We start from the raw sequence: 17,511 nt of genomic DNA, 5'->3' as shown, positions 1-17,511 counted from the left end.
CAACATTGGAGTTTAGCGTTGATCTGCTAGGACTTGGTCCCCTCATCAACCCAAATAGTGTTTTGTGGTTCTTTTAAATAACCTTTTACTTAATTGGTTCTCTACTCCTTCTAAACAAAAGAGACCTTTTAAGTGTTGCTTTTAAACAAATTTACCTTAAAAAAAGTAGTGAAGCATATTAGCTAGAATTCGCGGCCTAGATATCTAGCAAAAATTAACAAGTAAATCATATCTTGTGTGTTTATCCTTGTACGATACTACCTATTTTCATTCATAATATCATTGAGCGTACTTAGTTAAATCTTTTCCATTGTAGATTAAGAAACTGCCATTGCATATGCAAATCGATCATTAAGCTTAGCCAACATCTACGTGTTAAAATTGAAACTAGCAGCCACCATATCAAACCCCTGTCATGAACAAAACTATTTTGTAAATCAAGAATAATATTTGGGAAGTGTGCACTATAATATGCTCATGTAAGTATTGTTTATTCAGGAAATTTTGATACTTATCACCTATTATTGTTATTGTTTTAGCAATTATCACCGACTGTGTATTTTTTTTTTTTTTTAATTTACCACCAACTATTTTTTAAAACACTAAAAATTTCCACCTAGTTGGTCTATGATGTCATGTGGGCCCACAAAATAACATCCCTCCCTTTTTCCAAATCTTTCTTTCTTTCTCACTCGAATTCTTACTCCATATTTGTACCAAACATTGTAAAAATTCCAAATTTGTACCTCATTCCAAACTTTTCAGAAAATTTACTCTCAGTGTCTTGCTCGTAGAATTGGCAAGCTTAAAATCTTCTCTCGGGATTTTGCTTAGTCCATGAAGTGAAATTTGAAGCCGGATATCCACACTTGCAGATGTGAAAGCTTGTCTGCACAAAATCAAACCTTGACTTAGGTGTAACTACTTGTAAGTTATAGAACCAGATAATAATTTACAAATTCCTCTTAATTAATTCACGAATTGAAGACCTTAACCCCTAATTTCAATTGAAAATCCTAATTTGAACCACATTAATTAAATCCCCAAATTGAAAATCCTAAACCCTAAACCGAATTGAAAGCCCCAAAATTATGATGAACAACATACCTTTCTTCGTGGAATCGTTGTCATGTTGCAGCAAGAGCAATGTTGTTCCTTAATTTACTTTGCCAAAATCAATTACAAGTTTTTGCCTAATTTTAAGAGAAGAAGGGAGACAGGGGAGTGAAGATTCAAGTGAGAAAGAAAGGGAGGGAAGGTATTTTGTGGGGCCCACATGACGTCATAGACCCAACTAGGTGGGAACTTTTGGTATTTTAAAAAATAGTTGATAAATTTCATTTTAAAAAAAACTATAGATGATAATTGCTAAAACAGCAATAATAATAGGTGTTAAGTGTCAAAATTTCTGTTTATTTATTATCATGTATCATATACACAAGCCATCAAAGATTGACTTCAATCACAATTTTGCTAGTAACCCAGTAACACTCTATAGGAAGACTTAAAGTAACAAACTTGATTAATAAAAAGTTTTTGGACATGTGAATTTGTGAGATTTAACCCCTTCCCTAACTATTTTGAAAACCGGTTATATGAGTTGCATTCACGGATCGAGTGTAGGATAAGGGGAATCCATAATAAATTAGCACAGGAATAGAAATTCCAATCAATAATTAACATATGAACAAGCTAAGTACTAGTTCCCTAACTTTTGCACTATTTTGAGACATCTTTATGTTTTACGAGTAACATGTAATGCTATCATCATGATTCATGAATCATGTATATTTTAACTTTAATTTTAAGATATAATCAGTTTGCTATCACTGTTCCTTCGAAAAAAGCTTACAAAGAATGATAAAGTGGTAGAATTATTAAAGTTTTGACGTACTAGTACTAAACTTGCCAACTGTCTTATGTGTCGTGCACAAAAAATGACTAGCCCCGTCTCCATCAATCTAAAAGTGTAGGATCTATATATCCCACAGCAATATTTTACTACGGGTACTACTCTGTATACGTCTATACCAGTATTTTGTAAATATCGTGTGATGTAAAATTAAAGAGATGGTCAATTTTCCTTTTACATTTTTGCAATAGTCTAACTTTGTACTTCTTCGATGTTTTATTAATCGCAATACAAGGCCATAAGAGGATGTACAATTTTCTTAAAAGTGACACGGATTAACTACCTGTCAAATGATGTAATGTTACAACTTATGTTAAGCTAAAAATTAGTTGACAAGGTAAGTTAAATGCCATGACTAAAACTATCTAGAAAAGTAGTTAAGAATTACACCAGCATCTAATATGTTCTACATTTACAATCAGTTTTCATTTATGAATAATCAGTTTAGTCCATCCAAACCCCTGATTTTGAAGGAAACGTTCTCCTAAACCAAGATGAGCCATCAACAGCCATACCAATGTGATGAGCTCACCACCTTTACTCAATTGCGCGACATGGGACTTGGGTGAGCAACGCGTAGCAGCATAGCACAGCAGCTCTACCCAAACCTTGCTTGTTATCTCCCATTGAATGTCACCGAATGTCTTTAGTTGCTTCGCGAGAAGACAAGCATCCAGCAGCACAGATTTGCTCTTTTCACACTTATTAGTTGTCATAGGCAGAACCTCTGCTTGCATCTTAAGGACTTTATTACAAAACTCCTGAAATATTAACTCATCTTTTTTTGGACATGTATTTTGGCCTTCTACTGATGAAATCTGACACATCAATTTCTTGGTTACAAACTTCTTAGCCCCTGCACATATTCTTGTAAACCAACCACTGTCTACGTTCCGGTTCATAACCTTCTTAGCCTCATCACACGTATCCTCGAATCGAATCTCAGACATTCCCACCACCAGTGATACCAATGACTTCTGCCTAAGCAAAAGATATGTCATGTAATCTGAAACTTGCTTACAGAAATTAGGATAGTTTGTACCTCGAACAGTGTCATCAGCAGTCCAGTAGCATATATCAGTAGCAAGATGCCAAATCAGTACACTCTCATCATATTCAACATCCAAAGTCCAAGGATTTAAGTACTTTGATACAAGAAAATAATCATTTTCCAAGACCAAATTACCTCTAGCAGAGTACACTTCTTTACTCGCCTTTATATCAGTAGCTAATTTTGCTTTCTTCTGCAGTTCTTCTATGATGAAATTCACAACTAGTTGTTCATCAACTTTCTTCGTTTCAACATATAAAAATCCCATAAGTGCATCCCTAATGCGCTTTATTATAATGAACTTCAAGACTGAAGGAGGATTCTTAAAACATCGATCTAGTAAGTTGTACCTTGAGATGGACTCTGCCCACCTACATCGACTATGACCTTTTGTGCACCTCAGAAACTTGAGAAACCGCATCATATAAGATCTCATGTGCTTCGGCAAGCCAACCTTGGGGGTGGTAATAACCCACCAATCCGACACCATGAGCATGATCACGACGTATACATCTAGGGCTATAGCACCCCCTAACAAGGCAAAGGTTATGCCAATATCGGTCTCATGATAATGGTTTTTGTTCTCGAAAACAAATAATAGTAGGGATGCCACAACCGAGAGGAAGCTAACTATACGAACATAAGCTTGTTTCTTTTGCAACAAAAATACTTTCGTATAGAAGATATCATACACGAAATTAAGCTCGATTTCTATTACTCTGTATACCTTTGAGGCAGCTTTATCAAGGAAAAACGAACGACTTTCTTCGCGATCCTCTAAGCTTAGAAAAGCATCAGCTAGAAGACCTTTAAATTTCATGTAATATTTATAAGCATCTTTGATCATTCCATCTTCCTCCTCTTCTGCATAAGCATCAATTCTAGCCTCCCGTGTGTTAAAGGACACTTCATTCCTTATGTAATTTTTCAAGTGATTTTGGTGATCAATTCCTTCTAACTTGTTGTCTTTCGAGGATCGATCTGTAGAAAATGTTACAAATCACCAACAAATTAGAATTGTGACAACTTAATACGAAGTATGTAACATTAATGAAATACTCGCGAGTAATATTAATAAAATGTGGCATCTTAATTAGTTGGATTGACCTTGCATAGTGCAAATTTAGTGAATCAGTGCTCTTGTATGAGCATTATTTGCATTTGCAATGTGTTCTCAAGTGATTATTTACATTATAGATCTATTTTAATATAAAAGCAGCATAACTAAAATTCGTGTATAAATGTCAATTGTTGTTGTTGTACTACGTCTCTTTTATTATTCATACCTTGTATTCATTCAATTCATATACATGTAATAACCTTTTTTGTAGTTAATTTTTTCTAGCCTCTTTTGATCAATTAGAGATTTAGAGTTACGTCCCGGAACATTTTGGTGAACTCCTAAATTATTTTGTATTAGACTAAGTATATAATGATATACTCCCTATGTCGGTACATAATGTTTCATTAAAAAAAATTAGAATACAAAAACTCTAATCATAAATTAACATTGATATAATTATATAAGAAATAATTATCATAAAGTAAAATATTCGTGCAACTTTTTACATATGATTTTTGTCTTATTATTGATAAATAACTAAAAAAAATTAGCTAGCAAATAAGTGTCTTAAATAACGTGAAATGTAAACTTGTAAAGGAGGATCCCTTTCTTTGTTAAAGCAAATCAATTTTCTCCACACAAATTATAAAAAGTCCTCCAAATTCCTACCATAAAGTTGCACAACACCTAGAATCTAGACTTGGAGGTTTGAGTCTATTAATAAATTACCAGCCACATATATGTACACGATTTTTTTAAAAACAAATCTTTTTCTGTATAGGTGGATGATGTTTTAGAGCAAAGGTATAACTTTTGCAATTTAGCAATTAGGTTGTCAGTACACTTCATATGGGTTAATACAACTCGTTTTGTATGCAGTTAGTCAAATCAATCGAATAATCCCTTAAACATTGATCAAGTACCCATAAAACACTAATAAAGTAACTCTTATAACACTAGCTGAGAAACCTCTATAAAACTAATAAAGTAATCTCTATATTGGATGGCCATATAAAGTGGTCAGACACATATAATAATTTGTATTTAAAAAGGTTGACATATTTCTATTAAATAAGTTGAAGGGTGTGTTCAATTCGATTCACCTCATACTTAAATTAGACCTTACTCTGTATTAAATTTACTTTAGTTATAATTTATATTTGTGTATTTCTTATATACTCTTATTAAAATAAGATGAATAAAACAAACCCTAAGATATTGTTAAATTACTTTTAAACCATGAAAGTTCGATTTATATTCCATTTTAAAGTGTTTTATTAAGCACGTCTTATTTTTAAGCTAATTAATTTGTGCTAACTTGATATTATCATTTCAACTATTTATTTACAATATCTACCCTTTTTCCCTCAATCTCTTTTACTCTAATTACTTTTTTCTTTGGTCCACTTACACTTTCATTGCATTTCAACTATTCAATCCATACATTTTGACAACCATTATCCCACTCACTAAACAAAGAGAGTAATTAAGCTATCAATGATCAAATTTATAAAAATAGTGTTTGGGTCCAATTTAGTCAAAATTGGGCCGGAGCACTAAATGATCCAATTAAAAGCCCAAGGTCAAGGTTCAACTCTCCAATTGCTCAAAAGTCAAAAGTCAGCCCACAAGTAAGCCAATTGGGCTAAAGCCCAACCTCTCCAAATATGATGAGGTATAAAAGCCCTCATATTAACACATTCAAGGGGACATCTCATAACATCACATACGAGATCAGACACAACAACAACACATGCATTATCTGATACACGGATTATTGCAACTCATATGCTCATTCTTGCATTGAGAAATACTCCACAAAAGCCTCAAGCTACAAACTCTCTTGCATAGTGTCTTCCTTTTTACACATTGTACTGACTTTAGCATCGGAGGGGCCTTCCTCGGAAACACCCCCGAGGCTAGTTTACGTGTGTTCACTGTGCAGGAAACCTTCGGCCCAACACAGCTTGGATCGAATCCAGTCTTCTCCATTTTAGTGGACCTTCGGCAAGGTCCCATTGTTTTCAACCGAAACAATTTGGCGCCGTCTGTGGGGAAGACTTTCAAAAATCTTTAAGCCAAATTCCTAACCAAGATCATCTTGCAATTATCTTAGCAGCCATGGCTAAGAACCGCAAGAGCAAAAGCCTCCGTCAAGGAGCGGGCGAAAAGCCTAAAACCCCTACACCATCGCCCTCGCCGGACCGGAACTCTCCCAAGGGTGCCGGCTCGGGAGGAGGATTCCCTATCTCCTATAATGCATGACTCCCAATATAGGCCGGACCACTCTCGGTCTAGCAGGGGTCAGTCTGATCATAGGACATATTCGGTGTCCCGAAGCCAACCATCGGCTGCACGGCCTCATGCCCACACTCGGCCGGGGACCCCTTTGACGGGGCCCAGTTCGGAAGAGGTGGCAAGAGCGCTGGCAGTACTCATGGAGGCAATGAGGGCACAGAATATGCCACCGCCTCGTGATCGAACTCCTCCGCATACCCGGCATCAGCGGAGGAAGTTAGACCATGACGGTGGGAAGCTTCCTTCCTTCCGGGAACTGGAAGAGTGGGAGGAGGATTCTTGGAAAAATGAAAAACAGAGGAAGAAGAACTCTCAATTATTTAAAGGATCCTCATCCTCAAGACCAGCAGCGCATAAGAGCAGCAGCTCAGCTTCTCGGCCAGAATCTGCTCGCCGGGAACCTGAGACTGCTCGCAGAAGCGTCCTTGACCGACTCGGCGGCCAGGAACCGAGCGTGCGTAGTCGCCTCACGTTCCCTGCAGCCGAGGCCCAGACTTCCCAGCCAGGGACGAAAACCACTCCTACCTCTCTGAGAGGGCGGAGCGCGGTCCCTTCGGCCAGGAACAAGGGCAAGGCCATTATGCTTCCCGCTAGTTCACCATTCGAGCAATGGATACTAGAAGAGCGCGTACCCACGGTTAAAAATACCGTCGCATATCACATATGACGGGACCACGGATCCGAAGGACCACGTGGCCTCGTATGAGACTCATATGCATCTTTGCCCCAGATCCGAGGCAACTTGGTGCAAATATTTCCCAACCACTCTCAAGGGGGTCGCGCAAGCGTGGATCTCCAAGGGAGTAAGGCAAGGCTCCATAACAGGTTGGGATGATCTGTCCTCCAAGTTCAGGAGCAAGTTTTCCACGGCAAACCGCCGAGAGAAGACTACCGCAGAGCTCATGGGTCTGCAACAGGGGGAAACTGAAAGCCTCCGAGACTACCTGACCCGTTTCAGTAACGAGTCATCAAGCGTCTCTCAGCTGGACCAGGGGCTAGCTGTTTTTGCAATGCAGAATGGCCTTCAGCCAGGAAAAATTCCTAGACTTCATGGTCATGCATACCCCGCAGACCTTGGAGGAAGCTCTTAGTGCTTCGGATAAGTTCATCCGAGCCGAAGAATGGAATAAAGCAAAAACCCAACCTCAATCCGGGGGAGGGAAACAGAGGCAAATACCTTTGTCTGAAGGCCAAGGCCATAAGGCAAAGGGAAAATCAAAGGCTCCGGAGCCATCTTCGGCCAGCGACCTAAAGAAGGACAGGTTTGCCTCATACACAGGCAGATACGAGTCCTACACTCCGCTCTCTCTTCCACGCGCCAAAATTTACAGTGTGACGAAGGAGGAGCAGAGTTACCGAAAGCCGAGACCACTCCCAGAGTGGTATCAGCGAAAAAATAAAAATCAGTGGTGTGAGTTCCACGAGTCTTCGGGCCACAACACTGAAGAGTGTATCCAGCTGAAGGACCAGATAGAAGACATGGTCCGGAAGGGATACTTGAAAAAAATACATCGCGGATCACCGCGAGAAAAAAGAATCCGAGAGGTTAGCAAAGGACTCTCGGCAAGACCTTGATTTCCCCCGGAAAAACAGTAAAAAAACGGAGGGGAAATTCCCTCCGATCAATGTTATCTCGGGAGGAATATACTCTCGGAGGGAGCACAAGCGTCACCTTAGAGCTTTGACTCACCAGGTGAACAACGCTGACATTCAATCTCCCCAGTCGCCGGTGCCGAACATGACGTTCACAGCCGCCGACTGCCGGGGGATTACGTTCCCTCACGAGGATCCGTTGGTGATCATCGCCACGGTGGCCAACCACGACGTCAGTAAGGTCCTTGTTGACGGTGGCAGCGGAGCAAACATTCTGTTCCGAAAGGCCTACAACCAAATTAAGCTGAAGCCCAAGCACCTTACGCCGGTACCCTATCCGGTATCCGGGTTCAATGGGGCTTCAACTTATCCAGATGGGAAGGTGACACTTCCTGTCACCATCGGTTGCGATGAGGCAGCCCGGAACGTCATGATTGAGTTTTTGGTCATCGACGCTCCTTCAGTGTACAACGTGATTTTGGGGAGACCCATAATTCACGAGATCCAAGGGGTCGTCTCAACTTATCATCAGCTGATGATTTACGTCTCAGACGCCGGCTTCCCCGAAAGGATACAGGGCAACCAGAAGGACGCCCGAAGGTGCAACTACCTCAAGCCATCCAGTAGTCGCCCAGATAACGACAAGGATGAGGAGGAGAAAGAAAAAGAAAGAGAGCCGAGCACAAAAAAGCCGAAAGGCCTAAGTGCTTCGGCCCAAGGATCAGTGCCCAGAGAAAAAGGTCCCGAAAGGGAAAAGGTTGACTCTTCATCTGAGCCGAAAGACTCAGAGAGCCAGCCGAAGAACACAAAGACTGGACACCTGCTGACATCGGCAGCAGACCAGATTCTGAAGAGTCCAGTCCATCAGCAATGGACATGGACCAACAGACTGAAACAGCAGAGTTGGCCGAAGGAGATGCTGAGAAATGTGTAACAATCGGGATGGACCTTGATCCTAACACCCGTTGTGAACTTATTCAGCTCCTGCGGGATAACAGAGATGTGTTTGCTTTCTCGGCAGCTGATATGCCCGGATAAGTTCAGACCTCATCTCCCATAACTGAAGGGTCCATGCAAGGCCTCTCAAAATTGGGGATCTTGTCCTTCGGAATGCTGCTGCAGTTCAGAAAGGCCGAATCCATGGGAAGCTCTCAGCTACATGGGAGGACCTTATGAAATTTATGATGAGCTTCAGCCAGGGACATACCGACTTCGGCAGTTGGATGGAACTGAGTTGAAGAATCACTGGAATGCTGATGTACTGAAAAAAATACCATGTGTAAACCCTTCGGGGCAGAACAATCTTTGTAAGTACATTTTGAACTAATGACAGGCCTTGGAGCCGCCATTTATATAAAATTTACAACTGTTTATCCTTTCAAAATTTTCTTTGTTCTATCTACTCTTTGAGGGTTTTTTATTCAGCCTCGTCTGAAGCCTTCGCCTTCGGGTAACTGGGTTTCAGATTGCTGACAAAACCTGTCTTTTTAAAGAACACTGGTCTTTCAGCTGAAGTCAAACTTCAGTAAGACTTGTTCTCCAAAGACATGAGTCCATGGACAATTCTGGGATATTGCCTTAACTGAGCCTTGTATCCCAGAGAGCCATTATCCGAAACATTGCCTTAAGTTGGCCCTGTGTTTCGGGTATCCATTTTTCAAAGATAGCCAGAAAATCAAGGATAACAGCAACAGTTGAAAATTTTTAAATCAGCCTCGTCTGAAACCTTCGCCTTCGGGTAACTGGGTTTCAGATGGCTTACAAAACTCAGTCTTTTTTAAAGAACACTGGTCTTTCAGCTGAAGTCAAACTTCAGTAAGACTTGTTCTCCAAAGACATGAGTCCATGGACAATTCTGGGATATTGCCTTAACTGAGCCTTGTATCCCAGAGAGCCATTATCCGAAACATTGCCTTAAGTTGGCCCTGTGTTTCGGGTATCCATTTTTCAAAGATAGACAGAAAATCAAGGATAACAGCCTTTTTAAATCAGCCTCGTCTGAAACCTTCGCCTTCGGGTAACTGGGTTTCAGATGGCTTACAAAACTCAGTCTTTTTTAAGAACACTGGTCTTTCAGCTGAAATCAAACATCAGTAAGACCTGTTCTCCAAAGACATGAGTCCATGGACAATCCTGGGATATTGCCTTAACTGAGCCTTGTATCCCAGAGAGCCATTATCCGAAACATTGCCTTAAGTTGGCCCTGTGTTTCGGATATACGTCTTCTTTAAGAACGCTGGTCTTTCAGCTGAAGTCAAATTTCAGTAAGACTTGTTCTAAAGAGGTTAGTCCCAGAAAGCTAATATCCCAAGCATTGCCTTCAGTTGGCCCTGTGTTTCGGATATCCAACTTTCAGACAATCTTCAGTAAGACTTGTATCCCAGAAGCATTGCCTTCAGTTGGCCCTGTGTTTCGGATATCCAACTTTCAGACAGTCAATCTTCAGTAAGACTTGTATCCCAGAAGCATTGCCTTAAGTTGGCCCTGTGTTTCGGATATCTATTTTGAAGAAGTTCAGAAATTGCTTATTCAACTAAAGTCATACTTCAATTTCTGTGGGGGCAAGAAGCACGCAGTGCAGCTATGTTCGGCAGAGTTGAAGAAAGAAACAGTAAAGCATTCAAAAATAAAGCAACTGAAGAAAAAATTTTTGAGCTACAAGTTCAATAATTCAGTATCGGCAGCCGCCCACAAGCGGAAAAATAACAGCTGCCGAAATACGTACATAAGCAAAAAAATAAAAACTGCTGTACGACAAGGCAAGCTGAAGCAAAAAACAAGGCAAAAAACTCAGAAAGCGGCAAGTCTAAAGTTAAGCACATGATGAACCGCAAGATTCTGAAGACGACTGCCCGAGTTCCTATGCTTCAGCCGGGGGATCAGACTGATCAGCGTTGAGTCCCATGGTGGCCTCAGCCCAGCAGCCGAAGAGGCGGGCTTTGCATTTTGCCGAGCCTCCCTTTCCCTCTGCTCAGCTTCCAACTCCAGTCTTTCAGCTTCCTCTTCGGCTTCCTCAGCCTTAAGAATTTCAGCTTCAGCTGGAGTTGCATACTTCATGTGAGGGTCTTCGGGATTCTGGACCCACTCAGCACATTTAGACCAGTCCAGCTTCGGCTCAGCATGAAGGCAGAGTCTTCGGCATTACTCGGAATCCGTTTCTGAAACCCATCTCATATTCCTCTTGGGTGTAAACACGGACTTTGAGTAAAGCCTCAGCATCAGCCAGCTTCTTCTGGGTCTCCTCCAAGTCTTCCTTGGATTTCTTCAGCTGTTCAGCGACTTTGGAGGAGGACCCCTTCAGCTCATTCAGCTCTTGCTGAATTTGGAAAGCCTTTGTCTGAGCTTGGGCCACTTCAACTTTCTGGATCAGCAGTTGATCCTCAGCCTCTTGGAATTTAGCTCTTTGAGCTTCAGCAGCAAGCAGCAGCCTCTGAGAGTTGGACGTCTTTGGCCAAGAGCAACTCTTCAGCAGCCATTCGGCTGGCTTCAAGAGCCTCTAGACGCTGCTGCACTTCAGCTTGTGCAGCAGTTCCTTCTTGAAATTCGGCTCTCAATAGCAGCCTTGAATTTGGAGACGTCCACTCCCATATGCTCCTGGAGGAATTTTTCCCCTTCCATCAGTGGGGGAAAAACCTCCATCTCCATAGCATCGCAGAAGGTTTTCAGAGCTTTCGGCAGCTTTTTTACCGTACTCCTCAACCTCCTGCTGCTTCTCTTCAGCTGCTGCTTGCTTCAGCTTAGCAAGCTTAACTTCCTCTTCAGCCACCTTCCTTTCGTGCACAGCAGCGTCTACCCTATCTTGTAGGGTATCAATCAGCTCTACAGTGAGAGTCTGATTGTGCACGAACTGAAAACAGGAAGACAAAAAAAATAAGTAATAAAAAAAAAAATAGAGCTGAATTTCGGAGGAATGAAGGAAAATTACCTGCATCATCAGCAGTTGGTTAGACCTGGCTGGGTCAGGAACTGATCTACTGGATTCGCCCATCCCAGCAGTGGCCTTCAGCGACAGATCCTTGCCCTGTCTACTTCGGACATGCCAGCAAAACTGCCGAAGTAGGCTTCAGCTCCTTTCGGTTTTGACCCATATGAGGTCCCAGATGTGATCTGGGATTGGAATTCGGGGGCGAGAAACCCATTTCTCCAGAATGCAGAGTCTGGAAAGAAGGGAAGGACGACGATGGAGCTTGATTAGCTTTGGTTGTCTCAGCATCGTCCTTCTCAGAGGAGTCAAGTACTATGACCTCCTCTTCTTCAGGGGTGAGGACGAAAGCCTCAACCTCTCTTGCGATATCTGCCGTGAAGCTTCAGCACTTGACATCACGGCATCTTTATTTCCGTGCTCAGCAGCACTCTCCTTGATTTCTTCTTAGACCCTCCCTTAGGTTCGGGAGTCTCTGATCCACCTCCATCTCAGGAGGTGGCGGAGGGGTCTTTTGAGGAGATTGGGGTGTTGGCTGGGGAACCCTCGGCGATCCATTGCCTTCCTCAGGTTCCTTATTGCGACGCCGATGGTCATCGGCCTCTGCTGAAAGTCATGAGGGCCGATGATGGCCATCCTTCGGCGCCTTTTCAGAAGGGGCTGCTCGTCCATATCTGAGTCTGAAGACTTTGTATTTGATCTTCGGGACGAACAGGAGCTTTGCCTTCTCTGTGTCTGTTACTCTCTTCAGACTGTAACAGACAGGGGGGAAGAAGAGTGTGAGTAAAAAAAAAAAAAAAAAAAAAAAAAGAAGAAGAAAAGAAAAAAGTTGTCTGAAAGCTCACCGAGGTTTTCAGCAAAGCCTCGTCTTCTTCAGCTGCTCTAGCTGCAGCTTCGGCTTCAGCAGCTCTGGAGGACCCTTCTCCTCCTTCACAAGCCTCAAGTACTCGTGCAACCTCTTCGGCTGTGCGGGCAGCTTCAGCTTCCTCGTTCAGCAGCTGAAACCAAGGGTCTCTCTTCTTCCACCAAGGCTTCTGCCTCTGATACAGAGCAACAGCCTCAATTTGGAAGTGGGAAGAGTCCAGATGAACTTCCCTATGCCTCGGCTCAGTGATAGACGGGGCCCGTTCAGTTACAACTCGCTCTCGGTTAACACCAAGACGAGCGTAGTTAATACCAACGTTGGTCTCGTCCCGCTCTGAAAAAAGGAAAGGGAAAAAGTTTAGCTCAGATATGTTGGCACAGCATAAAAAAGCAAAGCGAGAGAAGAAAAAGAGGTAGTTAAAAAGCCTCGGCCCCAGCCGAAGAAGCTTACCATCCTTAAACTTTCGGCTGAGGCCAACAGCTGCTAGCATATTCTCTTGGAAAACGTAATGCGTATCGGGGAGCCAAGTCTCCGGGATATGCTGCATTCGACCACTCCCCCCCGGGTTCGGCAGCTTGCCGAAGATATGTTGCTGATCCAGGTTCGGATCCGCCCCGTTATCTGCGGGGGGACCTAGACTTCCCATTTCGGGATCAGGCTCAGCTAAGTACCGGGGAGCGCTGAAGACACAAGGGTGGCCCGGATCTATGGGTGCCCTAACCCAAATCCATTGACCTCTCCAGTCCTTGTCTGAAGAGTCATTTGGCCACATGGTCAAATATTGGGGCCGAGACTCAATCCGATACCACCCAGAACCATGGCTTCCGTGCCCACTCTGAATATTTGGCACTAGCCGATGGAGCTTTCTGAAGCAGTGCAGGTTCGGCACGTATCTGAAGAACTTGCAGACCCATAAGTATGTCATCACCCTTCGGATACTGGTGGGGGTTAGCTGACATAGGGAAATGTTGTAATGGATCAGCAAGTCTCGGACGAAAACGTCCAAAGGGAACCTCAGCCCATACTGAAGCTGTCTCGTGTACACCCCCACATACCCCGGGGGTGGACGATGGATTCTATCGGATGCTGAGGGCATTCGGCACCAATATCCATCAGCTTCAAAAATGCCGTAGTGCAACTCAATTTGCTCAGCAAATCGATATTGATCGGCGTTCTCTACCCACCATGAGTAGGGGCGGTTCTTTATCATGGCCGAAGCGACTTCGGCATTCTCCCACTCTGAAAACCCAGGGAGGATATCCCAAAGGACAGCGGGAATTTCATCGTCCCGTCCAGAAGCACTCGGCTCATCCGTTCTTTGAGGAGGAGCCGAGGAAAGGGGAGTCGCCCTAATCCCATCAGCAGGGTCAGACTCCGGCCTTCGACCATTCCAGGTCCCAATCCTATTCCTAGGATCGGGAATCGGCCTTGCTCTTCTTGGAGCACGGGCTCTACCTCTAACTCCTCTTGCCATGGACTATTTCGAAGAGAAAAGTCGAAAGAAAAAGGGAAGGAGTTCGAATTCGAAGAAAAAATAAACTGAAATCAAAGGAATTTACCTTAATCTGAAGCGAAATTTGCCGATTTACGAGTTCGTAGTGGCAAGTCTCAGTTTCTAAGCTCAATGCTCGGGGGAATTTGCGAAGTTTTGACACGGATTCTCGGTTTCTCTCTCGAAGAATTCTGGGTTTGTGTTGGTGAATAAGTGAGGAGAATGACGCGCCTCTGTTTATATCTCCAGGTACGGGATACGAAGAGTCTGTGCTTTAATTTCTCTTAAGTACCCACTAAGTAACCATTAAACACATGTCTTGTGATTAAACTGCCATTATCCGTCCAACTTCCGCAAATCATTAACCGTTGTTATCTCATTAATTACGGTTTAAATTCAAATTTTGGATCAATTAATCATTTACTTCCCTCCTTTTCTGAGTTAGATCAAACCCGACCCGTCATTCTTCCAAATCGGGTCTGGGGGGCAAGTTGTTTGGGTCCAATTTAGTCAAAATTGGGCCGGAGCACTAAATGATCCAATTAAAAGCCCAAGGTCAAGGTTCAACTCTCCAATTGCTCAAAAGTCAAAAGTCAGCCCACAAAGTAAGCCAATTGGGCTAAAGCCCAACCTCTCCAAATATGATGAGGTATAAAAGCCCTCATATTAACACATTCAAGGGGACATCTCATAACATCACATACGAGATCAGACACAACAACAACACATGCATTATCTGATACACGGATTATTGCAACTCATATGCTCATTCTTGCATTGAGAAATACTCCACAAAAGCCTCAAGCTACAAACTCTCTTGCATAGTGTCTTCCTTTTTACACATTGTACTGACTTTAGCATCGGAGGGGCCTTCCTCGGAAACACCCCGAGGCTAGTTTACGTGTGTTCACTGTGCAGGAAACCTTCGGCCCAACACAGCTTGGATCGAATCCAGTCTTCTCCATTTTAGTGGACCTTCGGCAAGGTCCCATTGTTTTCAACCGAAACAAATAGTAAGTCTTGAAAGCCAACATGAAAGCCAACATGTTTCAATTAAAAGAGAAACAAAAAATAATGGCTAGTAATTTCATTAGATTTGTTTTTCTTAGATCACGCATATCATCATATGGACCATATGGTCCGACAACCAAGAAAATATCTTTGGCAATTAGACTTGTCAACTACCAAGTACTTGACAATCCAAGCAACCTGTTAGCCAACTTTACCCAAAAGAAAAGGAAAAAAAAAAAAAAGGCCATTTTCACAAATAATAACTGTTGTTTTTACCAAACATAATCATAATAACCGAATAATATCCATAAACACATCAAATTGAAAATATTTGACATCTTTCATGTTAATTAACCACAACAAAAACAAAACTAACAATATAATTAAATTTGTTGAACCACAAGAAATAATATCATATAACAAACTAACACCTTAAATGTGTGTATATATACAATCTACGTATACGTACCTTGAATATTAATCGAGACATGGGCACTACCGTTGCAACAATGCTCCTCCTCCTTGAACCTAGCGTAGTCGGGTCCAGACTCAGGCTTACTAGCAAGAGATTCTCTAAAACTATTCATGCTAGCAAAGTACAAAGCCTCAGTTCTCTCAGTATACTTGATACAACCATCCACATACATAAGGACCGTCGGCATCCACAACCGGTTATCGCCTCTTAACGATTGTACAAACACATAGAGCGTGACAACAAGCTGGATTGCGAGCTGCAGCGCGTGCCGGTGCCATAGCTCGTTATCTTCCAAAGCAAGAGCAGTAATAGTGTCCGGACCACCAAGATGTAGCAAAAGAAATGGTGCCCAAAATGCTAGAAGATCTTGCCTTTGCGGCGAGTCTTCGCCTTGGCTGCTTGTGATCAATCCAATGGTGAATAATGCAACCGCGTCGGCTGATAAATAGAGCAGCCATAGGCAGAATTTTAGTATGCGGCTCGCACACCGCTTTCGATACGGTGCTAGGATTGTAAGCAATGCTTGAATTAAGAGACTAGTAAGCATGAAGAATCGGTCGTCCCATGTATTCCATAGCTGCATTACTCTCTCTACCGTTATTTGCCCCATCGCGTGGATCGGGTGAACAAAAGCCGTATAGATCTTTGTTTTGTAATAATCGCAATGTGAACGAAATTCAATTCACTTCTATTTACAAAATTTAAAAAGTGATCAAATAAGAGATTGAAAAGAAACGTATAAATAAAAGAATGTTGTAAATAGTATGAAACTTTTTTAAAAAATAAATTAAAGGAGGAACTACATTATATATAGAGTGTTGTATTACTCGTACTAATAAGTGTGAATGGTTGAGAAAGTCCTAAATTAAGAAAAAGTTGGAAAATAGAAAGGACCAATAAGAAAGACAAATAGTTTAGTCAGACAAAGTAGGGCCTGAAATGACATGGGAATTAGGAGGGAAGTATTTTTTGTGTTGTATTTTTCATTCTTTACATTGATTTTGAGTGGCCAAGAGTCTTAAGTGTTTTTGGTTTGTACTCAAATAAAATCTTAATGGTACTGCTTCATTTTGGACTTGCGGTTGGAATTTGTTATGCTATGGTCCTCATTAACGCATGGCTGTTGAGGAATTGAAAGTCTATATTGAGGTGGCTTTGTGAAGTTACTCGTCATACTAAATCGTACTACTTCTTTTGTTTTATTAAGATTGTAATAGTCGTTAGGTAGAGATATTTTTTAAAATTTTGCATTTCTAACTTTTACAATTAAAATGGTTTTTCCTTCTACTTATAATTGTTACTCCCTCTATTCCTTAATTATATGCCTATTTCTCTCTATTATGTGAGTAATAAATAAAAGAAATAGACATATAATTAAGGGACGAAGGGAGTAATTATAACAGTTTGATTAATAAAATTTGATTTCACGGTTTCAGTCAAACATTTGCAATAATTATAAATTATCGAAAAAAGTAATTTATTACTTCACGTATACTTTTAGCTTGACCTACTCTTCATTTTTATATTGTTCTATATGTTACTTAAATTACTTGTATAATATTTGTACTTATTATTTAAACTATCAATATGGCCTGGGTTAGCAACCCATAAACCTCATTTTACTTAGCTAAAATATTAAGATGTTACACAAAACTAGAAATAAAATTTTGTCTACATAATTAAAGAAGGTGATATGGATTTGGAGAAAGAAATGATGAAGATATTATGAAAATATGTGGTAGTGGGTTGCTGTTATGTTATACCAATATGAAACAAAATTACATTACTAAAAATTGCTTGTGAAATGAGTTATTATATGCAAGCAATAA

The 17,511-nt window shown here is 41.5% G+C and overlaps 1 protein-coding gene across 1 annotated transcript; it reads right to left on the bottom strand.

The window, feature by feature from the left end:
• Window positions 1–2,073: 2,073 nt before the first annotated feature.
• On the bottom strand, window positions 2,074–16,981 carry LOC110712209. Its single transcript, XM_021890669.1, has 2 exons — window positions 15,677–16,981; window positions 2,074–3,944 (listed from the first exon to the last, which is right to left on the bottom strand). The coding sequence occupies exons 1-2, from the start codon at window positions 16,290–16,292 to the stop codon at window positions 2,338–2,340; spliced, it is 2,223 nt and encodes a 740-aa protein (XP_021746361.1). The 5' UTR covers window positions 16,293–16,981; the 3' UTR covers window positions 2,074–2,337.
• Window positions 16,982–17,511: the final 530 nt, after the last annotated feature.

This window comes from Chenopodium quinoa, unplaced genomic scaffold, assembly GCF_001683475.1.
Source record: "Chenopodium quinoa cultivar QQ74 unplaced genomic scaffold, ASM168347v1, whole genome shotgun sequence".
Lineage (NCBI taxonomy): Eukaryota > Viridiplantae > Streptophyta > Magnoliopsida > Caryophyllales > Amaranthaceae > Chenopodium > Chenopodium quinoa.
Note: the sequence above shows the minus strand (reverse complement) of the source record. Positions and strands in the feature narration are given on the sequence as shown.

Bases quoted from the DNA above. Each gene is read 5' to 3' on its own strand.
- LOC110712209 (XM_021890669.1), bottom strand. From the start codon at position 16,292: ATGGGGCAAATAACGGTAGAGAGAGTAATGCAGCTATGGAATACATGG. The intron at 3,945-15,676 runs GTACGTATACGT...CATTTTCTACAG, and splicing joins TGTCTCGATTAATATTCAAG to ATCGATCCTCGAAAGACAAC.